Here is a 25,000-nt window from a genome sequence, read left to right on the forward strand (position 1 = left end):
TCAAAGCCTGTCAGCAGGAGAGAGAGATAGAGATAGAGAAAGAGAGAGAGGGAGAGAGAGAGAGACATGGCTACATGTTAGTGCTGCTAACGGAAGTTTACCAGGCAGGGTGCAGCTTTGAAAAGAGATACAAAGTTGTTCAGAAACACCCTGTGCATACGTTTTCCCTTTAGTGTCTAGAGCAGGGTTATACACACACTAAGGGGGCACTCAGAGAGGGGCACTATTCTGTCTTCATGTGGAGTTAAGGTTAATCTGAATGCAGACCTGGTTGTGCATACGCTCTGATTACTGCACTATGGTCAGTCATACTCCTGTGGCCCCTTGTGTTTGTTTTCCAAACATCTAGACTGTAGTTAAAGAATGAAGTCACCATATTTAAAAAGACGCAATGAATACTTCAGGAAGGACTTCCAAGAAGAAAGGTTTCTTTGCCAACAACGCAAGTTGCTTTGCCACCGATTCAAGGCCTTACAGCATATTACAACAGCTATTAGCCACTCATATAAGGCCTTACAGCATATAACAACAGCTATTAGCCACTCATATAAGGGCTTACAGCATATTACAACAGCTATTAGCTTGATTGAAATGGACACGCAAATGTTTTTGCCACACTCAATACCCATTTGCATGTATTAGTACTGAAGGCAGCCCAGTTAAGCCAGCAGTAGGCCTCAGGCTTGTGTTTCCTGACAGTGTCCACATTAACCACCGGTTGGCCCTCCTTAAACGGGTCCAAGCTGCTAACAGGATAGAGGGGCCTGAAGTGCCAACAGCCAAAGTCACTTAAAGAGCTGATGGTCTGCCTCTTGCTGCTGCCGCAGCTTTTGACAGCCGCGGCTGTCTCTCCTGGCACTCAGGCTGGACTGGAGGGAGTCTGATCCTCACGCTGGCCGGTGGCAAACAGGCCATTACAGCACCCCCCTGAGCGCCTTGTGTGTCTGCACAGCCTTCAGTAGCGCCTCGATCAGCTGTGGGGTTACCACTGGCAGCAGACCGCTGGCATGATAAAACAACAGCAGCCGCAGCCTTTCTCTTAATACACTGGGCCAACCTTAAACCTGCTCAATAGCATGCTTCTCATGGTGTGCAGCTATCCGTGACCTTCTGAAGTTGTCTATGAAAAGCCAATGAAGATCACTGCATGAATGAATGACCAATAAAAGACCAATGCGGTGTCCAAAAGGGTGTCTCAGATTGCCGCTCACCTTTCTCCGACTTCTCGTCTGACCCTGAGCCAGAGCTTGATTGGCTACCAGTGGAGGGTGGGGCCAGAAGAATCTTGAGCTCCTCGCTGTTTGGGGTGGCGTCCCCGCCTTCGGAGCTGTTGAGAGAGTCACTTAGGGCGGACAGAGAGGAGGACGTACTCTTCGTCTCACTGAGGGGACTACGAGACAGACCTGTAGACGGAGGGAAACACGCCCCTTAAGTCCCCTTAAACAGTACTCTCAATATGACATAGTTACACGCAAAATCAGGAAAAAAAAACCTCATGGCAGTAAAATATACATTGTTTTAATGTAGGCTTTTTTTGCCATATGAGGCTGCTTTTTAATATAATTGGGAAAGGGGAACACTTTAAATGTTATACCAACAGCAATGTGTCCTTTGAGGAATATTCAATAGGTTGGTGGTCTTCCTCTGTAGCGAATATTTCTGAAGGTTACTGCATTTGCTGCATTGCCATGGCGCCTGTACCTAAGCATCTAGACCAATCAAGACTGAGTGTCGGTATTGATCCGTACACTGTCTGCATGTGTGTGTGTGCGTGTGCGTGTGTGTGTGTGTGTGTGTGTGTGTGTGTGTTGGGGGGGGCTGCATGGTCAACACAAGTAAGATGGAGCATCTCAGGACACAATGCTCCCAAGGGCTGTTGAAGCTCACAAAATGGCTGATGCCAGCTCAACCACATACACATGCATTGTTCTTCTGTAATGGTCAATGTCATTTCAATCCCTCCTTCATCCCTCTCTCTCTCTCTCTCTCTCACACACACACACACACACACATGCATACACACACCAGGCTCCCTCTCCTCCACGGTCACTATGTCCCTGACAAACAATGCTATTAATAAGAAAAAATAAGATTAAACTACAGTGATACTAATGTTTTTGAGAACTGATTAAATGGTTAGTCAGCACCGGGCGGTAAGGGAGCACCTGTTTTGCCGAGAAGCATCAGGACACAGGTAAGACGTCTGAGTAATGTCTGAAGCACAGCAACTCAAACACAAACCCTCCAAGAATGTGTGGACATTCAAATATTGCTAATTTTCATGTGCAATATCTTTACCATTCGATATCCTACCACAGCCAAAGCATCAACGTTTATATATAAAATACAAATGTGCAAGACCTTCAGGGCTCTACAGCTCTGTCAAAAGGTATGAGCGAGTGAAAGAAGGACATTTTCTGTGCCTGTCACAGAGAGATTTGTTTTGTAATCAGCTTCGGTCACACTTTATGAAGTCAAATACATAAATGTGACCATGTCCTATTACAATATTACCATGCCCGTGAAGGGGGCATCAAATTAGGTGACAAAGTAATGCAGTAAATTGGTTGAATCACAGAAACCCTGTACATCAACACTAAGGACTATTTAAAATAAATACATAAAATAATCATTTCGCAGTCCTCAAAATATCCAACTGAGTCATCGGCTACTTCTGTGTCAGCCCTGGCGAGATCAAAAGAGTCAACAATGGGTGTCGTGTGGGCATCACTGATGAGAGGTGTTTTTTTTTTGTTTGTGAGCGTCTCTTACCCGAGTGTTCGGCAGCTATATGTGACTTGATGTCGCTCTCGTCAACAGAGACGTAGTCACAAGAGGTGCAGCACAGTGAGAACATCCACTGCTCCTTGTCTACATGCAGGGACATGTGGCTCACAAACTGGGCATTGAGCTCTGTTTGAAAACCACACACGTGGCAGCTACAACAGAGGGCAGACAAACACACACACACAGACGGGAAGATAAATACACACACCTGAAGAGATGGAGAGAGGCGTTCAGTGAGTTTGAGAGAGAGGGAGGAGTGGAATGTGGCTGTGGTAATTTGCCATTAGTGTGTGGGGTGGCTATGAGCCAACATGTACTGTACCTGTAATAGAAAGAGCAGCTTTTGCCATCATTGCTCTCCCCAGTCACTGCGTTAACAAGGTGTTCAGTGTCCGTGCTCACCAGCTTGACCGAGTGAATAGTCAGGTGCTGGTTGAGGTTGGCACGACACTTAGCGGCATATGGACACAAGTGGCACTTGTATTTCCTCTCATCTGCAATGCCACACAGATGGAAAGACAGAGAGAAGTCAGACAGACAGAAACGCACACAAACATCCATACATACATACATACATACATACATACATACAAAGAGATAGAGAGAGAGAGAGCGAGAGAGAGAGCGAGAGAGATCTAATGATGACAGACAGCAGAATTTAATAATGCAAGATTCCCAAGTTATCGTGACGAGTACTGACGTGGTATTACATATTTTGTAAGTGTGACCTCAGACCAGTTAAGGGAGTCCACCAAACCCACTACACTACATGAAAGCACATGGTATTGCTGTTCTAAGATCAGCTAGGTAGTGCTTTGGGGTGGTTGTAATTACTGTGACTTTTCCCATAGAGACTAATCAGAGGTCTAATCTCTTTAAAGGGAGGGTAATCCAGTCTACTCAACCTTATTTACTCACCACCACAAACAACACCCGCCTGGGATTTAATGGTGTGTGTGTGTGTGTTTGTGTGTGAGAGTGAGCAAGAGAGACAGAGACAGAGAGAGAGAGAGAGAGAGAGAGAGAGAGAGAGAGAGAGAGAGAGATAGAGACAGACTGACTGACTGACTGACTGACTGTAAGTGTGTGTGATGGGGGGAGAGAGAGACAGGGAGGGAGAGAAAGAGAGAGAGGGAGGGAGAGAAAGAGAGAGAGAGTCTCTCACGATGACTATTCCCTGCACTGAGCTTCTTAAGTGTCTGCTCACCTGTGTGTAAGGACAGGTGTCTGGACAGAGTTTGCTGTCGGCCAAACACTTTCCCACACACTGGGCACGGGTAGAGCTGCTCGTTCAGTCTCCACTGAGACAAACCGTTCTCCGGCTCTTCACTTGCATTCTCAGAGTCTGTGGCAGAGGCATACACACGCAGTGTCAATTTAAATACACACACACACACGCACACGCACACGCACACGCACACGCACACGCACACGCACACGCACAAACAGGTCTGTTCAAAAAGAATGAAGACGGGCGAGTTCTGTGTTGTGGCATCTCCCAACTGCAAACCTGAGGTTGGCCAAAGGAAGGGCCAACTGTAGGGAACTGATCTCACTGCTATGCCCTACTCTTAGAAAGCACGGCACGAATACAAAGAGAGAGAGAAAGATGAGTGAGAGTGTGCTTTCCTACAAGGAGAGTGCCAGAATTAACCTTCTGATGAAGGTGGAAGCCTGAAGTCAATTAAAATGCAGGACCACTCCTTCCCACATCAGCCTATCCCCAAGGATAGAGGGGGGGAGAGAGATATATAAATAAATGAAGACATAAATATAAAGAATACACGGTGTGTCTGACAGGGACGTGCGGAACATGCACCATGGCTGCCTTCTCGTCTCTGTCCCGTCAACCTGCCCCTGCAAATCTAATCCAGCTCTGACACTACAGATCAGAAAGATTGAGCCATCATCTGTTTTGCGTGGCTTTGAGCAATCTAGCATAAACAAGCAATGTGCTTCCCACGATCAAGGCAAGCCAACCCCACACCGAGTCCTCTGTTACACACACTCAAAACTGTGCGGCTGAAAAGCCTGATGAGACGTCGAGTATGGGTAGCAGCAGTATTCAGGTCATCCTAGCAAGTGCCAGTTCTTGTACAGTAAACATTTGTTGCCTTTTAATTTTTCCAGTTGTGCGGCGAAAAGTTTGGAGTCATGGCCAGCTCGTAAATAGGCACGTTTTTAGCAAATGCTGTCCTAAGCAATCCAGTACTGCACGCTGGATGGGGGCACGGTGAGGAAGGGAGCGAGAGGGGGAGAGTGAGAACCTGGGCCAGAGAGCCAGAGCAGGAGGAGGACGAGGAGGAGAAAGAGGAGGAGGAGGAGGAGGAGGGAGAAAACACAGGGAAAAGAGAGAGATGGAGAGAGGGGCAAAGAAAAAGAAAACAGAGAAGCGGGGGTGGAGAGAGAGGGAGTTTTTTGGCATTTGAGAGAGGATTTAATAGGGGCCATTAAAGAACAGATGTACTGGCCTTGGAGAGGAGAACATGAAGGACAGCCCTGGAGTGCACTTGTCTGGGACAAGACCCAAACTCCGGACAGGACCTCAGACAACTCGGGTGCTCAGTGTCTGCGGCAGCCTTGGAGAGGGTGCGGGAGGGGAACCAGCACCGCTGGGGAGTGACAGGGCTGGCTCCTATTGTGCTGCTGGAGTGGGAGGAGTGGACCAAACCGGACCGGAGGCCACTCGCACTCTAATTGCATCTTCCTGTTCATTTACACAGGGGCTCGCAACCTTCTTGTCAGATGAAAGATTCCAATATGCCAATGTCAGTCATTATTATGGATAAAAGAGAGAGCACCTACGCTACCAGTGCTACAGCTGAACAGCTCTCATCAAGTTGGACATTTCCAAATGAACATTTTCAATACCAAATTATTCCATACAGACAAATGGTTGCTTGTAAATCTTGATTCACAGAGTAATTGTAACATCACATGACAACCACTATAGCTTACTGAAAATGTTTAGTGCTTGAGAGCTTTGCCAACACAAAATTGTTGAACAGGAACTTCATGTTCCCCTGCTGCTATTATGTTCAGAGTACTTGTACAGAGTATATGTCATGTTATACTATGTTATGTTATGGTGGGTGCATTGTCTTTCAGTGCCCAGTCTGATCCTGTGTTATTCTGTGCATCTGACAATAAAAGACTTGTAACACAGTTGTAAAACAGTTTGTAAGTGTTTTGCAGACAGCTAATTACTTTCATTTGAAAGGGAAAAAACGCTATTTTTGAAATCTGGTCTCTACAGAGCACCGTAGAAAAACATCTGACAGGTCTGAAAGATCTGCATGCTGCAATCATGCCGGAAGGTCCCCCCAACAGGTCTGTACTGGGTCTGTGACCCGCCTGTAGGTCCCTATCATGTCTGTACTGGGTCTGTGACACGTCTGCTGTGACCCCCATCATGTCTGTACTGGGTCTGTGACACGTTTGCTGTGACCCCCATCATGTCTGTACTGGGTCTGTGACACGTTTGCTGTGACCCCAATCATGTCTGTACTGGGTCTGTGACCCGTCTGCTGCAGGAGCTGCTGGCCATTGGCTCAGCAGGCTCAGGAGGCGACTGGCGTTAGAGAGCACAGGGCTGCAGTCAGGGCGGTACGTCGGCGAGAGTGAGTGCCACAGAGGGAGCTTTAATTAAATGTTCACCCTCCACGCTCAAATCTGGACTGCAGTCAGATGATGCAATCCAAATGCTGCCTGGCCACTCAAAGCGCCCTCCCTCTCAACCACACACACACACACACGCACGCACACACACACACACAAACCTGTGAGTCATCCAGTCATCAGCCAAAACATCTGCCTGTGACTCACACACTTCAGCAAATGACCATTCCTGTGCGGAGGCATTTAGCTTGTGTGTGTGTGTGTGTGTGTGTGTGTGTGTGTGTGTTCAATGTGATCATGGGGAGGACATTATGCCAAGGAGAGGGCGACCTCACACCACAGAGCCACAGGAGTGGTCTGCAGGAGAGGGACACCTTATCATGTCACATCTGGTTGGTTGTTGCTTTATTCTCTCCTCCCACAAATGTGCTTTTCTTTTAATCTCTTATTTTGCTACCTGTCTCTCACAGTCACTTCAACGCTCCTCTCTTGCTGTTCCTTTTCTCTATCCTTCCTTTCTCTTTTCTCCTTTATTTTCATTTCTCCTCCTTGAGAGTGTCCCTCTCATCCCCACTCTTTCTTTCTGTGGGTTTTTCTCTATTGCTAGTGCTGCTGGTCTGTGAGGGGTTTTATGGGCCTGGGCTTTCAGCAGATAACAGAGTTAGCTTAGCACCAGCGAGGGGTCACACAGGGTCACACAGGCCAGAGGTCATGACCCCAGCTGGGGAAGTCGGGGTGGGCTGGGTAATTGAGGCTCTGGAGCGGAGGCGGCTGAGGCCTTGAAGTGGTTAATGGTTTAATTGGTGTTATTAGAGCCAGCCGCGGAAGCACTGACCGTGCGGTACACAAGCTGACCCAGGGCAAGAGTAGAAGATGGAGGGAGCAGAGGCAAGTGCACGCACACACACACACACACAAACACACACAAGCACCCACGCACGCAAGCACGCACGCACGCACGCACGCACGCACGCGCACACACACACACACAAATAAGCAGGCACAGTATACACAGTGGGTGGATAAATACTTTTAAATGTAGTCCTAAATGCATATTAAAGGTACTTCAAAATACATGTCAATAAAAAAGTAATATCAATGTCACTTATAAAGTAACAGAACAAAAAACAATGATGTCTCTAGCCCCACGATTAAAGGAGCAGCTAATTCACCATCATCAGTAACAGGCCTGTTTTGGGGGCATTTTGACTACCGTAGATAAAACACCCGAAATAATCCTTGGTTCTCAACATTTCCAGTTGAAACAGCAAAAAAAAAAAATCATAATCACAATCTGAGATTGACTTTAAACGCTCTAACTGAGAAACAGATAATTGTGTCTCGACTTTGAGCAGGGAAGTAGTGGATAATGCTAAGAGAGTCGATAGCCCTTCCCTGTCCATGATTTGAGTATTGCCCACATCCAAAGGTACATGTGATGTATGTAGACACGGACACAGAGACAACATGAAGGAGAGAGTCGGAGGGTGGGACCATACAGGCACAATCTGGAGAGTGGAGGGAGGAGCTACAGTCTTTCATTCATTCTTGACAAGCCAAGGAGGGGAATGTGTGTGTCTGTTTACTTGACTGCCTGTGTGTGTGTGTGTGTGTGTGTGTGTGTGTGTGTGTGCGTGCGTGTGTGTGTGCGTGCGTGTGTGTGTGTCTATGCATGCATGCTCACCTTGTAGGGCCTGTGCTGAAGAAGTGGCTTCTACAGGCGATGAGCTCTTGGAGCGAGTATTGAAGGGTGATTGTCTGAAGCGGTCATCCAGGAAGGGACTGTAAGGCCTGTTGATGCCCTGGGTGGGACTGTCCTTGTTGTTGTTGGCTTTGCTGACTTTTTCTGGAGAACAGAGTGGGCAAGTGAGAGGCAGGAATTAGAGGGAAGCCTGTGTCTACAGAATACAGACAGTTACCATGAGAGCTGCTGATAGGAAGGGAGAGCAAGGGGGAGCCTTATCTAATGCACACTCGCTCTTCCCACAGCTGAATGTACTAATGAATTGATATTTGGTGTGAATTGACATAAAGGTATGAAAAACAATAAAATAATAACCCCCCACCCACCCCAAGTAACCCGAGTTAAAACAAGGTAAAACGAGGTTTCCTCGGGGTCTAGACTTAATGTTGAGCAGCGTCAAGCTATAGGCAAGGTGCCCCATCCCCCCTCCCAAATGTATTCTGATGACCTCTCATCACTCTACACGACACTCAGTGAAGCCCCTCCACTGTCATCGTGCTGAGGACGGAAGGGCTCTCTGTGTTTCCATGGCGATGCAGCACCGGAGAGCTGAGGAGGAGGCGTGTGCAGCCAAGTGTGCTTGAGCTGCCGCGATTCAGAGCAAGAAGGCACACACACACACACACACACACACACACACACACACACACACACTTCCAAAGAGGGGTGGCATGAGTGAGAAGTGTGTTGTCTTTGTGTGTGATTGTGTGTGTGTTTGTGTTTGTGTGTGTGTGTGTGTGTGTGTGTGTGTGTGTGTGTGTGTACGTATGTGTGTGTGTTTTAGAGGTGCTGGATGCCATTTAAAGGAAGCCGTAACAGTGGGGGACAGACAAGCGCTCGGGGGCAAGCTCAGGTCTGCTAATCCTCTGCCTGCTATACTGAGCCCATGGCAACAACCTCACCATCATTACCAAGAAGCAAACACACACACACACACACACACACACACACACACACACACACACACACACACACACACACACACACACACACACACACACACACACACACACACACACACACACACACACACACACACACACACACACACACACACACAAAACCAACACCGGGGATCTTCTGTGGAAAGCCCAGGAAGAATGGCACATGCGTTTCTTTAGGTTTCCCATCAGGCATCAGGCTGTTGGTAGAAGGTACCTGACAGTTTGAAGAGGAGCTCAGAGGCCATCTTGACAGATATGTCCTGGGAGAAAAGATCCTTCTGAGGCCGGGCCAATGTCTCTGGGAGGTTTGCCATTGGTTCTCTCTTCTCACATGTTCCTAAAGTGCTGAATCCCAATAGGTGAGAATGGAGAGGTGCTGGGTCAGAGGGTGGGTCTACCTCCATAGGCTCTGCCTTGACAGCCACCTTTTGGGAACATGCCTCCTTGTTGTTCTCTGAAAAGATACAAGTGTAAAGACACATCATTAGACATATTTTCCATCTCTAAAGCATCATATATAGCTTTTTCAAAATAAATAAAAATAGATTGGCATTTGGAAAAAGCGAATGCAGCATGCAATTAACAGAATCAACTTGTGCGTAATTTGAAATTTGAGGAAACACCTAAATTAAATATTCACATAGGCATGGTAAATATGACTAGGATATTTTTTTAAAGGCCTTGATCTACTTGAAATGTGCTCAAATGTAGACAATATCCAACACTGCTCGCTAAGTCAAGTTAGAGTAAAATAAACTATGGAGTTTAGTATGGAATCTGTAGGCAATATGTGCTCTACAGATTGAAGCCTAAATGTTCATGAGCTGTATGAGGAAGCCTTGCTCTTCTACTAGGGCAGAGGCATCCTGAGCCTCCTGCAGCCCAGTGCACTGAGGCCAAGGCCACCTGAAGGAATAGTCCATCCAAAATGACTTACAAAACAATATATACCAATGACAACACAAGTACAAGTGGTGATAAAAACACATGGAACTATCAAGAAACAGTGATATGTAAGCATGATAAGATGTTCATTTTCTTTCTTAATATTTTATGTTTATGGGGGTGTGTTTGTTTGCATGTGTACAGGATTGTGACTTAATAAGGCTATAGTATATTTTTATGTTATTATTTTGACCATGAAGTCAACTTAAAGCTGCGATAAAGAAAGTGACAGAGAGCATTTAAGAAAGAGAAACAGAGAGAAAGAAAGTGAGAGAAAGAAAAAAGGGGGGTAGAGGGAGGGAGAGATGCCATCAGCATGAAAACATGAAAAGGACAGCAGAAGTGATCTCATGCTGGTCTCCGTCAGGGCCAGGGCTTATAAAGTCAGTCTTCCATTCAGCTCCTCATTTAGGGGAAAAAGTCTCCTTCTGGAAACGGAAAAAAGCCTTTGTGAATTCTTTAGCGATGGCAGTGCGCCGCTGGCTAGGCCTCTCCTCTCCTCTCTGAGACGGGTTTAGGAGGTTACAGGAGGCAGAGATGGGGTGCCAGTGGGGGGTGGCATCTGCCCGTCACCCGCAGGAGGAGGGGGGCAGCCACACTCACAATGCTGCAGACGTACAGCGCAGATGTGTGTGTGTGTGTCTGTGTGTGTCTGTGTGTGTCTGTGTGTGTCTGTGTGTGTCTGTGTGTGTCTGTGTGTGTCTGTGTGTGTCTGTGTGTGTCTGTGTGTGTCTGTGCGCACTTGGTGTCTGAAGCGCACAGGAGTGGTTAGCCTGATGATGACCCCAACCCCCCCTGAACTGTGCCTGCCGTTACTAGGCGGAGTCTGTCATATTGCTGTTGATTTGATCTGACCTACATTGTGACTGTACGTGTGTATGTGTATGTATGTGTATGTGTGTGTTCGTACTTGTGTACGTGTGTCTGTGTATGTGTGTGTATGGGTCTGTGCAATTGTGTGTGTGTGTGTGAATGTGGTGTGTGCCCAGGTGTCATGGGCTGGTGGAGGCGATGCCAGGCGGGAACACGCTTACAACTAGCAGCTCTCTAATCCCTTAATAAGGTGCCTGGAGCCTGAGAGCGGGCTGAGGTCAGGGAGGGGACACGGCGTCTCTCTCTCTCTCTCTTTCTGTCTCTCTCTCTCTATTTCTATCTCATGCGCACACACACACACACACACACACACACACATACACACACACACACACAAACAATCACACATCTACACAATTGCCTCGACTCTGACATAGGCAGGAAATCTTTAAACAAATACACCAAGTGCCAAATCTTGCTGTGAAATGAACCTGTCTTTGTTTGTTAGCCTGACAAAATGGCTGTCATTCTGATGGCATTTGTCACGTGAGCTGAGCATGATATTTGCCCGTCATTGGCCTCATTCTCACGTACACAAGCTATGGCTGACCCTACGCTGTCTACGGTCAGTGTGACAATCCAAGCAGTGTGTTAAAAAAGGCATACACAAATGAACACACACACACACACACACACACACACACACACACACACAGAGCTAATTATATTAGGGTGGGGCATGCCCCGTCTGGCATTACTGAACTCTGAACTTTAACGCGTCCACATTTCTACCAGAGCAGAAATTTGTCTCCTTTAAGCAGATACCCTGATTCTCCCTTCCTTTTCAGGTTTGTGTGTTACGTACTTAAGGGGTAGCTTCAGGTCACACACAGTACCCACATATCACACAAAAACAAGCCCCTTCCTGGACTGAAACAAGTTGTATTTAAATCACATTAAACATGAGAAGCAAAAACTATGTATTGTACATGGCACTGGGCACGTTTACATGTTTCATGAGAGTTCTGTGGTCTCCCTGTTTACATGTCTTGGGTACTTACTAAATAAGAATAAAAGCAATACGTTTCTACGTGTTTGTTTACTACCAGTTTCTTTCACGGGGAGTAGCTGTGTCCTTTAAGAAAGCCACACTGGGTTTTAGTGATGATAAATAAGCTGCTGTTTGATGCCCTCATTTCCTGTTGTTTTGTTTTTTTACTACTACTACTACTACTACTACTACTACTACTACTACTACTACTACTACTACTACTGCTACTGCTACTGCTACTGCTACTGCTACTGCTACTGCTACTGCTCTTTTAGCTGCCAGTAAATCAAACTAATCTCACACTCACTCACTCACATCTACACATACACACAGAAGAAACAAATATGATGAGTTCTCTATTCTGTATTTGTAAGACAACACTTTACAGTTGGGCCTTTCCTACAAGTACAGATGGCAAATTAATAACACCAGGCTCTTACAAGGGTTGCAAGACAATTCAGCTGCAATGCTGCTTGCACAAGCGCCCAAAGCTACACATTATCAGCCATTCAAACCCTGCCGTCACAAGCACACTTTGAAGTACAGTAGCAGCAGCAGAGCAAAAATCTAGAACAGAGGAGGAGGGCCCAGACAAAGGGGGGTGTGGGGGTGGGGGGCATAGTGAAAAAGAAAGGAAGAGAGGAATGGCTGAAAGAATGAAGGACCACAGGGAAAATAAAGGAAGAGACAGACAGGCTAAGGAAGGAGAGAGACTCCAGTCGAGTGAGTAGGAAGAGGTGGCGGGAGCAAAGGCGAGAGAGACTGAGGGGGAGGGGGGGGAGAACAGGAGGGAAGTTATCATTCCACAGTGTGCGCGTCTCCCTGCTAGCAGGCTGGGAAAGATGGCCGGGTTAGACTCCGGGTGAAGAGTTCACATGCTTCAAAGGGTTTGAGCAACTCAGCGACCTGACTGCACTGATCCCAGACCAGCCAGCCACGGGCCGTTCAATAATTCAGTACATCATGATGCAACACTAACAACAGCCCAACACAGCCTAGCTGAGAACAGCAGAGGAACTACAAGCAGAATGAGAGCACAGCAACTCTGTGTGTGTGTGAGACTGCATGTGGTGCCAAACACACACACACACACACACTCTCTCTTTCTCTCTCACACACCCACACACACACACACACACACACTCTCCCACTCTCACACACCCACACACACACACAAACAAACTCTCTCTCTCATACACACCCACACACACTCTCACTCTCTCTTTCTAGGGTCTCTCACACACACACACACACACACACACACACACACACACTCTCTTTCTCGCTCACACCCCCCCCCCCCCCCCACACACACACACTCTCTCTCTCTCTTTCTCTCTCTCACACACCCACACACACACCCACACTCTCACACCCACCCACACACACACACACAAACACACTGTCTCTCATACACACCCACACACACTCTCACTCTCTCTTTCTTTCTCTCTCTCACACTCACACACACACACACACACACACACACACACACACACACACACACACACACACACACACACACACACACACACACACACACACTCTCCCACTCTCACACACCCACACACACACACAAACAAACTCTGTCTCTCATACACACCCACACACACTCTCACTCTCTCTTTCTAGGGTCTCTCACACACACACACACACACACTCTCTTTCTCGCTCACACCCCCCCCCCACACACACACACACACTCTCTCTCTCTCTTTCTCTCTCTCACACACCCACACACACACACACCCACACTCTCACACCCACCCACACACACACACACAAACACACTGTCTCTCATACACACCCACACACACTCTCACTCTCTCTTTCTCTCTCTCTCTCACACACACACACACACACACACACACACACACACACACACACACACACACACACACACACACACACACACACACACACACACACAGACCACTTTACTATACAACATCAACACAACATCTTAAGCCTAAGGACTATTAAGTTATCTTGGCAGGAAGCAGGCTGGACCAGTTTAGAGAGGGAGCTATCTCTTTGGCTTGTAGCATCTTTGGGAGACTAGTCTTAAATGAACCCTCCCTTGCATAGCTCCATCACCACACCTATGCGAGTCCTCTGATGCAGTCGCACCCCAGGGCCCATCTGTTGTGGGCCAGGTGCCACCTGCATCGTGGGGCTCTGTGTCGTGTGTCAGTAATTAGCCCCAGGATGCATACAGCACCCAGCAGACAGATGTAGAGCTGACACACACTCGGGCCTCTTAGGAAAACGCTAGTGCGGATATAAATAGTCTAAAATGACCAGAAATAAGGATGACCCAGTTTTAAACTCCTGATGCAAGATTTCAACTGGTTGGTTATGTTAGGAGACAGTGAGGTCAGCAGTGGCTGGTTACATGACAAATACCATGTCAGCAGTGCAAGGTAGATGTGTGAAGTGCCATTCCATTGGTTGAGGATTATCGGTGGAGACCCAATGATCTTTTTTTTATTTTTTATCCTAGCTTGATTTTTAGGGGAAATATGTAAATATTGTAGATAAATGATAAATACTGAATATGAATTCGCTTTACATATTCACATATGATAGCTTTTCAGAAGATTACAGTGCTTATCAAATCACCTTTAAAGTAACATTTCAAAGGCAAACACTGGTGAAATGGTGATTTGCCATTTAAAAAAGGGGACAACCAAAGACTGATATGGTGTAGGTCCATATGGTACATGCACACAGTGACGCGCAAACACACACACGCACACACACACACACACACACACACACACACACACACACACACACACACACACACACACACACACGTACGTTTGACAATTGTGTTTCCATGGCAATCTGGGTTGACCTGCGGAGACAGACCTCGGGAAGCTGATGGGGAAGGGGGTGGTGGGGGGGGGGGCTGTGTTATAAGTGGGGGGCTAGCAGTAGGGCTGTGGTGTGAACCAGCCCCTAGCAGAAGAGCAGCGCGGGGTAAGTGGTGGCGTCGCTGTGAATGGCCAGCCGGGAGGGATGGAGGGGTGGGCTGAGTGGGAGATGAAGAGAGGGGGAGAGGCAGAGAGAGAGAGAGAGGAGAAAAAAAAATCTTGTCGGTGTGACACCACTCATCTCTCACTTGTTTCCTCAGAATCACACATTTACCCACCAGTAAATGTGCGTGCACACACACACACACACACACACACACACACACACACACACACACACACACACACACACACACAAGCCCTCATTCTGGTTCCTTTCTGTGCATCTCTAAAGCATGAACATGCACATGTGGAAACACACACACACACCCCGAGGAAACATGACCCCGAGGCTAGGCAGTTGGGCAGCACATGTGTTAAAAGTAGTGCTGGCAGATTGTGACTCATACTAAACAGTAATAGATTGAGAGAGAGAGAGAGAGAGAGAGTGTGTGTGTGTATGTGTATCTTTGTGTGTGACTCATACTGTACACCAACAGCTAACAGAAACAATAGCAGCTGGTGTGAGGTGTGTGTCACACTGCACACAGACACACACACACAGTTCATGGGGTGAATCATATAACCCTCTCCTGTCCACTACATCCTACTCTCCAACCTCCGAGTACTGCTGCTGAGTGAACATCTCTCCTCTCCTCCATCACACACACACACACACACACACACACACACACACACACACACACACACACACACACACACACACACACACACACACACACACACACACACACACACACACACCCCCGAGAAGCAACCAGCGTGGAGAACTTCTGTGTGTGTGTGTGTGTGTGTCTGTGTGTGTGTCCTCATGTGAGTTACAGTCCGTGCGTATTGACTGCAGTGGTACAGAGGGAACAGCAGGGAGAGCTGTGTGGTTTTCTGTTTCTCAGAGAGCAGCTCTTTTAAAACAGCTCAGTCTCCACAGAGTTCACATAAAGATCGCCCAGTGGCTCAATCTGTGGCTGGCCAGCGGACCCAAAAGCCAATCGATTGGTTTGTTTTGGCAGGGGACCGCACAGGATGAAAGAGATATCGACTGAGCAACATGAAAAGGAATTGACCCTCAACTGTCGGACGAAAACTTGGGAGTGACTGATGGAGAAAAAGGTGGGAAAGGAGAAAGGGATGAGGGTCAGAAAGTGAAGGAAGGAGAGTTGGGGAGAGGGAGAGAGAGGGAAAGAAAGATAAAGAAATGTACAGATCATCAATTTCCTCTGCACTTCTATGAAAACAGGACAGAAAAGGAAGTTGAGGAAGAAGAGACTGGAGGGGTAGATGCTACCACAGACAGACAGACAGTCAGACAGACAGACAGTCAGTCCTGAGGCTGACCCTCCAGCACACATGAGCACAGGTTCACAGGCCTAACTGGACACTCAGATACTCACAGAACAGAAGATGCCAAAAAGAGAGCGTTCCCCTTCTCTAATTCACACACACACACACACACACACACACACACACACACACACACACACACACACAAGGTGATCTTATTCCATCTCTCACAACACTCCCTTGGTCTTACCTGAGAGCTTCATGAGGAGTTCCGAGGCCGTTTTGACGTTGATGTCCTGGCTCAGCAGACTGCTGCTCTTGGCCAGCATGGGGCTGCCCTCCTCCCGAGGCTTCAGGCCCCCCAGCAGACCCTCCTGGCAGAAGGAGCTGAAGCTGGGGGCCCGAGGGCTCTGGGAGGGTTCGGCCCCTGGCTCCTCCTTCACACAGATCATGCCCTTAAGGCCCTCCTTCTGGTTCGCCGCTTTAGGGGGACACAGACAGACAGTTCTCAATTAGTACACCAGATCCCTGCACTTTTTTTAATTTCTATGACGTTTTTCTATTTCTTATTTATTGTTACACCAGGTTTTTTATTGCTCTTAGCTTGACTGTTCTCTCCCTTGTGCGTCGCTTTGGACAAAAGCTTCTGCTAAATGACTAAATGTAAAATATAAATCCCATGTGCCAGCTCTCCTCCAAAACTGGAGGAAACTATGAACACGATTATTGATACTTCCTGTATTGAACATATGGTGCATGGTTATTTCAAGTACAGCATTTCCTTACAGCCCACCAAAAGACCAGAAACATGATAGCTATAGACCTAGTGAAAGGGAGTAGGACTGATATTGGATTGCGTGGAGTTGAAATGCTTGCACTGAAGTCACAGTATCCAATGATTTGAAGACTGTATGCCAGGCACAGACTGCAGAGGTACATTCTGTGAGTACAAACATCTCAAGAGTTAAGCTAAGTATTCCTTCTGACCCTGGAGGCTGTTTGGATTTGTGTTTTCCCTGAGACGAGTGTGGGGGTACGGGGTAGTTTCACTGAAAGCATGTTATGGGGCCTGTCTTGAGAGGGCCTGGCTGTCCAGCACTCCACAGAGCTGGCTGAGGGAGTGGGGAGAGCCGCCGGCCAGCACAACAGATGGACGCAGAGAGAGACAAGTGCTTCCAGGTCTGCAGGGCATCTCACATCAGAACACAATCTCACACACAATCACACACACAAACACACACACACACACACACACACACACACACACACAGAAGGAAGCCACAGCATTACCAGTAGTTGAGTGAACATGAAAAAATAATGAAAAAAAAAGTCATGCTGTACCTTCTTAACGTAACATACAGTTTCACAGCGTGCATGTGTGTGTGCATGTGTGTGTGTGTGTGTGTGTGTGTGTGTGTGTATGCCCTCTCTGGGTCCCGGTGAGTGTGAGCGAGGCAGACCTCCTCCCTCATGTGATCTGTTGTAGAAGTGGGCCATATCTAATCAGGCTTCTCTGAATAATTAATAGCAAGACAAGGAGCCTCATCCCAGCAATGCCAGGAGAAGGCGGGAGAAAGCACAAGCTTATTTCTCTTCCCCCTCTCTCCCTCCCTCCCTCTTCCTCTCCCTCTCCCTCTCCCTCTCTCCCTCTCTCTCTCTCTCTCTCTTTCACATGCACTACCCATCCATCTCCCCCTAAACGTGCAGCATCAGGCCTCGTGGCTCTACAGCACTGACCGATGACTCCACCTCTTCGGTCAGGCCAGAGATCTCATTGGCCATCTTCTCTCTCAGCCATTACCCAGCAGTCTCCACTGCTTGTCATCAACCTGTGCTTGGTGACTCGGCCCTGATTAATGATGATGGCAGCCTGGAGCAGGAGCGCGGGGAGCGTTGGGAGCGCCACTGGCCGCTGCCCACCACGCGCCACGGTCTGAGGGGGGATGCCCATGAGCTTCTGACTGGTGACCTTCAGGTGGGCACAGGCTGTAGAATGGTGAGCGGGGTGGCACCGGTGAAAATGCCACGCTGTCAGGTGCCAACGGCCATGCTAAGTACACCGGCGGTCAGCACCTGAGCTGGCCACTAATTAAGGACAGTGTCCAGACTGCTCCATGAGCAGACAGGGGCACACACACACACACAAACACATACACACACACATACACACACACACACACACACACACACACACACACACACTCCTTTGCCTCACCTCTCTTTAAAGACACGCTAGAGAACATTTCTTAGCGGGACAAGCAGGCGTACAGACACAAAGTCACGGTGCTCCTGCGACCTTTCTGATGGTGGCTAAAAATAGTCTGAATTTCCATCCGAATTCATGTTACAGTGAGCACTGAATTATTTATCACCCTAATCCAGCAGGCTGGTTTGTTTTTTTGGAGGCTATGTATTAAGCAGGACGGGCTCGAAAGCATCCAAATCCAAGCATGGTCCCATTCTCCATTAATTCACATGATAACTCTACTTCGGAACAGTCATATGTCCGATTCAATTTTAGTTGACATTATTCTGTGAGCATATCTCAGTGATTCAAGCCTGCATCTCAAACAGGCATCTCAATGCTGAGCCTGTGAGCTGAGAATCCTTAGCTCCTCTGCAGTGACATGACAGAGACCGGGGGAGCTGACTAGCTGCTGGGACTCCTCTTAACTGGTCTCCCTATACCTTTATTATGAACTCATTGTCAGAGTCATCCAGCGGTACACAGCAGAGAGAGCCGCTGAGAGAGACAGTAGAGCAGCTGGTCAGTATTGCATCAATTGCACTGGCCACCTTCATTTCCCCTGAGGGCCTGCTGCTGTCACCCAGCTTTGACTCTCTTTTTATTCTTCCTCTCGCCCTCCCACTCTCCCTCACTCCCTCACTCCCCCCCCCCCTCTCTCTCTCTGGTGTGAGTGCCAGGAGGCTGCTTGTCTGCTCCTGTGCTCACCTCTGGCTGGGGCTCCATCAGACGGCTTCATTAGCCCTGTCGCCTCTGTCAGCTCTGCCTGCTCTCTCTGCTGACCAGGGACCCGGCAAGCCGCTACAGGCCCTGTGGCCGCCACCACCACCACACAGCCCGTCAGCCTGGCCAGCCAGCCCAGCCTCACATCCTCATCCAGCATCTGTTTAGCCCTTGCTTATACACTCTATTAGGCAAGGGGGCTCTGAATGACTACACATAGTATTTTGAAACATTAAGCATTCTTGGTACATTACACCATTCACTCGGCTCTTTCAGTTATGCAGTACAGAGAATTGCTGCTTCATTAGTATTTAGCTTATGACCTTTGTGTTGCTGTCATATGTGGCCCGTCACACAAATATAACCCACCTGCCAGTCACGGTGCAGCAGCGTGCACGTGCACACACACACACACACACACACACACACACACACGCTGAGAGCTGCAACACCGCCTGCAAGCTCTCGTTTGCCAATTCCAGTGTGGTCGGTGGGGTCGGGTATGGCAGTGGACCCGTGCGTGCCACAGGTGGCTGCTCCAAGTGCAGGGTATCATTATAACATCAGCTCCAGCAGGCACGCATGCCACTTCGCTGCACCTTTCAAAGCCACTCTGGCTCTCCGCTTTCATCTTCCCAAATCAGCACAGAGGATCAAACTGGACAGAGCTCAGGCTTGTGTCAGCAAGCAGCTCAATCAAAGCCACAGAGACACAACCATGACCCTCCACTCGAACAAAAAAAATCTGTTATGGTCTACTCTGTATCAGAGGTCAGGGAAAGTTCATTGGCTAGATCTTTTTTTTTCTCCTTTTGTTTATCTCTTTGTGGGATGTGTGCGGTTCTTACTGGATACAGTACTCTCTCTCGCTCTCTTTCTGTTTTCCACACACCCTCCATCTCTTTTTATCTGTCTCTCTTGGGGCGAGTGGCAGCGAATGTGAAACCACAGGAGCGCGCAGGCTTCTTTTCCACGCGTGGCACTGCATTCAACACACGGTCCCCAGAGCCTCTCCTCTCCTCTCCTCTCCTCTCCTCTCCTCACCACCACACCTCTTTCTGTCCACCACACTCTATTGTTCTACAGAACAAGACCACGACTACAAGCTCCACGAGACACTGCTATCTAGGTAGAGAAAGTGCTTAAAGTCCCTCTACACAGGCACTGACTTTGAGGTGCTGTCTTCCTCTCTCCTCTCAGACATACTGGCCATCCCTCTCCAAACAGAATATCCTCCTGCTATCTTGGAACACAGACACATTCTCTTGTTCTCCAAACCATATTACATGCTCATACCTGCCTGGCATCCTAATTTATACTCTAGCTACAGCCCAGCTTTGAGTCCATCAATGAGCAGCTCTGAAGTACAGTTATACTCATCACAAGAATCCTGCTCCCCTTTAGATAAACCGAAACCCCTTTTTATAAAAAAAAAGAAAGGAAGAAAAAAAAAATCCCTTCCCATGGTTCCACGTGACCCAAGTCTCAAACCTCTCTTCCTTCTCCTTCAGAATGACACGCTGGGTAAAGACACTTTTCCTTGCAAACTGTGCTGCGTGTCTTTCGACACTGAGCTGACATTGTCGAGGATCCTCTGCGGTCCGCTGGGAGTTGGGTGACTTGATTGGAAGTCTGGGAGCGGCGCGGTGCTCGGCCCTGGAGAGCAGAGGAGCAGCCACCCCCCTCCCCCCACGTGGAGCCGACGCTGTGCCTTAGGGGAGTTCACCGGAGCAGGGGCCCTTCCAGCGCTGCCAGCTCTGCCGGGGTCATGGGGCTGGAGCTGAGGGCGCTAATCATTCCCAATTACAGATTCCTTTTTAATTATGAATTATGCATGAATTTTTAATTAATCTAATGTTCCCAGCTCTTTTTTTAAGCGCTCAGAGATCTCAATCTAATTACTCTGCATTAAGTGAAGGGGAGCAGGCGGCCCTAGCTGAGACCTTATGGGCCGACCCCTCAGCTGACCTCCTCACATCAATCTCCGCTTCGAGTCGGCACTGAAGCGAAGTGTGGGCACACGCTGAGAAAAGTTAAGTGTGAGGGACACCACTTGACAACACCCCGTCCATACCTGAAGAATGTGCCCGGCTGCATCTGCCCTTGTCATTTTGGCATAAGCTCTGTTGTCATGTTAGTGATAGCTGGTTAAAGCTAACTACCGAATGCAGGTAATGTAATCTGTCCAGCGGGTTTAGGAGAAGAAGATCTAAAGCGCCTGAGAAGTCTGAGCCAGTGTCCTTACCTGAGAGCTTCATGAGCAGGTCCGTGGCTGTCTTAGTGGTGATGTCGGGGCTGAAGAGGGAGGCAGCGCTGGGGCCGCTGGGACTGGCCTTGAGCCTGGGGAGCTCCAGGGAGCTGGTGCTGCTGGCGGGCCGCTCCCGGCACAGGCTGAACGGAGACAGCACCGACACGTCACGCTCCTGCGGCTCCTCTTTGACGTGGATGTGGTTGGAGCTCTCGCCCGGAGACGCCCTGAGACGGCCGTCCATCTGAGAGAGAGGCGAGGGGGACGCCTCCACGTCTTCGGTCATCGCGATGTCCCCGGAACTGCCGGCGTCGCCGAGCAAAGAGCCTTCGCCTTCCTCGTTGTCGGTGACGGGCTCCTCTTTGACCTTGAGGTCGGACCGGGGAAAGTGCTGGTGGCAGCGCATGTGGAGCTTCAGGCTGAAGTGTCGGGAGGAGGTGAACGGACAGAGGTCACACTGGAACGTCTCCCCTCGATCCTGGTGTTGGTGCACCTGCAGTTGGGCGAGAGGACACGTTCACTTTTATAATTCATCGTTCATCCAGTGGTTCACAACATGGCAAAATGAGATGATCACTTGGATATGACTGCAATAATTAAGTAATACAATGATTTGCTACATTCAATCAATCGAAGAGCTTTGCTCTGTAAAGATATAAACTGCACTGAAGGCTGTGGCACAGGGTAAACATTAAGTTAGCACAACCACGGCATCACAGGCAACACAAAGCAAAGCCTTAACCTTGGTGGTTTTTAATACGAAGAGCCTTCAAAGTGCAAAAGAAAAGCCAAAAATAAAGGTAGGAAAATCGGTAAAATATGAGTGGATTTCAGAGCAATGAATTACTGCCAAAATGCCATGGTAGTACTCAATGTGTTACAATGGGGAAAGGGCAATTGACCATGTTATAATACTATATTAAAACAACATTAATTTAAATGTAATTTTGGTTATTCAGAGCCTGTTTCCCATTTCAGTTCTGTGAGTAATGGCATTCTAATATGCCATAACTGAGGTTTAGACCCTCAGCTGTGTGGCCACTAGTCTGTTGGTGAAAGGGGTTTCAGAGCAGACCATTATAAACACCTTGGGGTAACACTGCCCGAACTGACCCTTCAGCAACAGACTGTTCTCTGTCCCCAGCCGACGCAGGTAGCCCCTAGCCCATCTGCTCACCTTCATGTGGGACTTGAGATTGTCTTTACGAGCACAGCGGAAGGGACAGAGGGGACACTGGTGGCTTTTTAAGCCGGTGTGGATCACCATGTGTCTCTTCCAGTAGCTCTTGCGCTTGATGACCAGGCCACACACCGGGCACTGAAATGGCTTCGCCCCCTCCTCTGGGGACCCTAAGAAGGGGAAGAAAAGGTGCTTCAGTTTAGAAACATACCTCACCTGAGGGCAGACACTTACTTTTACTGCTCATCAGCAGGAACAACATGTCAGCACTGGGAGTACAAGAATGTTAGCATGATAGCACGAGTTCCTTTAAGATAACAAACATGAACTTAAGGTGTTGTCCCACCACACTTCACCAACAAACTCCAAAAGGTCTCTGACTATTAAGAACACTCTCCATGTCTCCACACATGTCTTCCGGTGTGTCCGTATCTCTGTCTTTTGGCTTCAGAAATGAAACTGTTGTCAAAACACTTCATTACCCCAATCAATGCCCAAAGATGGCCTCTGCCGAAAGAGCCCCAAACTGAAGGATGTTTTAGTGAGCCCATTATTGCTGTTGGCTTCATATCCTGTGTCCATTAGGGCTTAATTGGTCTGATTAGGAGCTGGCATGATTGCATTACAGATTCTACGAGGGGACTGTCAGGGATGGCTTCATAAGTATTCCAGTCTTGTCGGCTGAAAAACATCTGGTAATCAGTGTTTGGTGAAATTACCGCGCTCAGGCATTCATTGACCCGGGGTGTAAAACTTGGAGACTGCCTATTTGCAACAATAAAACCACCATCTGTGGCCCAACCTCTCGTCCATGAGGAGATGGCTGCTGGAAATGGGAGGGAAATATGAAGGTCTTTGCTGGTGGGCAGAAAAAGGACGTGAGGTATGAGCAGGTTACGGTGGTGCGCTCCTCATTACGCTCCAGCAAAAGCACACTGAGTGATATAAATGAGATATTAGGAACAGTTGGTCGTTTCCTAACAGTATCACCAACCAACTCATAAACACAAAATTAATCTCCAGGATTAGAAATGACAACTGTGATCCTTTCCAATAACTGAATAGAAACCTATGCGGATTTTGGCTACTAGGGTTAAAAAAAATCCCCCAGAAGAAATCCTGAAATCACACTTTACACATGTGATGAAATGGGAGGACATGACAATGTTGCATTAAACCTAGTCATTTTTTTTTTTTAATAATGCAGACAAAGACTGCAGCCAAGTGTGCCTTAAAGATTGGATGTTGCATTAAACCGAGTCATTTTTTAATAATGCAGTCAAAGAGTGGCTTAAAGATTTGCCTGGCCTCTCGTTTGTTGCTGCACCAGACCCGTACTCATCGCTGCCTGATATATGCTGAGTTGAAACTCTACTGGGCCCACTGGGCTCCGAACGTGACCTCAATTCTGGCGGATTCTGCTGAGCCGGGCTCCTGCTCCAGCAGTGAGGAGCACATGGTCCGCACCAGGCCCGCGTGTCCGAGGGGGAAACACACAGCCGCGTGTGTCTGGGGAGCAGGCCGGCCCCTCAGACCCTCCCCCGCTGGGCCTCAAGACCTTTCCCAGGCTGCACACGCACAAACACACACACACACACACACACACACACACACACACACACACACACACACACACACACAGCCCTGCAGGAAGGCATGGCACACCTACGCCTCTCGGCTACTATTTCTTTTCCACATTTGACCATTTTTCAGTTTCAAATAACCGTTTCAATGAGTCAGTTTCTCAATGTGTGAAATGAGCAATTCTTTCAACTTCTATCTATTCTTCTTCTTCTTCTATGGTATTGTGCACTGTTTGGCATCCACCACTGAAGTATGTGTGTGGTTCCAGCTGTGTGGCCTGTGACATTCAGAGGGGGTTCTCCAAAACACAAACTACTGATGAATTTCACTCTCCTGACACACTGCTCTTCTGTGAGACTCCGGTCACTTTTTGTTTTAATGTGGACTTATATTTTGAGAGGATATTTCAGATCAATTTAATCTTATTTTAACCAGATAAAAAAATTATGAAATCTCATTTCTATTCAATATATGCCCAGTTGAGCACGCAGAAAAATATTTTCTCTTTCTTCTTTTTATTGTCAGAAAAGGCACAACCTCAAAACGTCCTTTGGCTACCCTGGAAACAAGGTCCTCTGCAAGGGGCCACTGACATAAAAAAAACCTTTGTTAAGTGGAACACTACACTTCAGTCCCAGACCTTTTGTGTTGTCAGAGGGGCAACATTAAGTGGAACACACTGATTTTTTTGTTTTATAATTCTGCCATCACCATCATCTCCCATTTCATACATTAACCAATGGGAAAATAATCATACTTTCTCTCTGTCAAACATATACCATATATACAGTGACCCCCCCTCAAATCATAGACTGGTCTTACCTGCTTGACTGCTAGA

At 48.0% G+C, this 25,000-nt stretch overlaps 1 protein-coding gene across 1 annotated transcript in view; it reads right to left on the reverse strand.

The window, feature by feature from the left end:
- znf827 (zinc finger protein 827) overlaps nucleotides 1–25,000 on the reverse strand; it is a 46,148-nt gene that overhangs the window by 8,100 nt on the left and 13,048 nt on the right. The window contains exons 2-12 of the mRNA XM_080837237.1: nucleotides 24,985–25,000; nucleotides 22,576–22,748; nucleotides 21,396–21,891; nucleotides 16,433–16,663; nucleotides 9,308–9,547; nucleotides 8,090–8,251; nucleotides 3,995–4,132; nucleotides 3,110–3,281; nucleotides 2,773–2,939; nucleotides 1,212–1,403; nucleotides 1–7 (exon numbers count right to left, since the gene is read on the reverse strand). The exon at nucleotides 1–7 is cut by the window's left edge and continues 171 nt beyond it; the exon at nucleotides 24,985–25,000 is cut by the window's right edge and continues 1,304 nt beyond it. Coding sequence (XP_080693363.1) covers nucleotides 1–7; nucleotides 1,212–1,403; nucleotides 2,773–2,939; nucleotides 3,110–3,281; nucleotides 3,995–4,132; nucleotides 8,090–8,251; nucleotides 9,308–9,547; nucleotides 16,433–16,663; nucleotides 21,396–21,891; nucleotides 22,576–22,748; nucleotides 24,985–25,000 — 1,994 coding nt within the window. The remainder of the gene's footprint in view (nucleotides 8–1,211; nucleotides 1,404–2,772; nucleotides 2,940–3,109; nucleotides 3,282–3,994; nucleotides 4,133–8,089; nucleotides 8,252–9,307; nucleotides 9,548–16,432; nucleotides 16,664–21,395; nucleotides 21,892–22,575; nucleotides 22,749–24,984) is intronic.

The sequence above is a fragment of the Sprattus sprattus genome (genome assembly GCF_963457725.1).
Source record: "Sprattus sprattus genome assembly, chromosome: 4".
Lineage (NCBI taxonomy): Eukaryota > Metazoa > Chordata > Actinopteri > Clupeiformes > Clupeidae > Sprattus > Sprattus sprattus.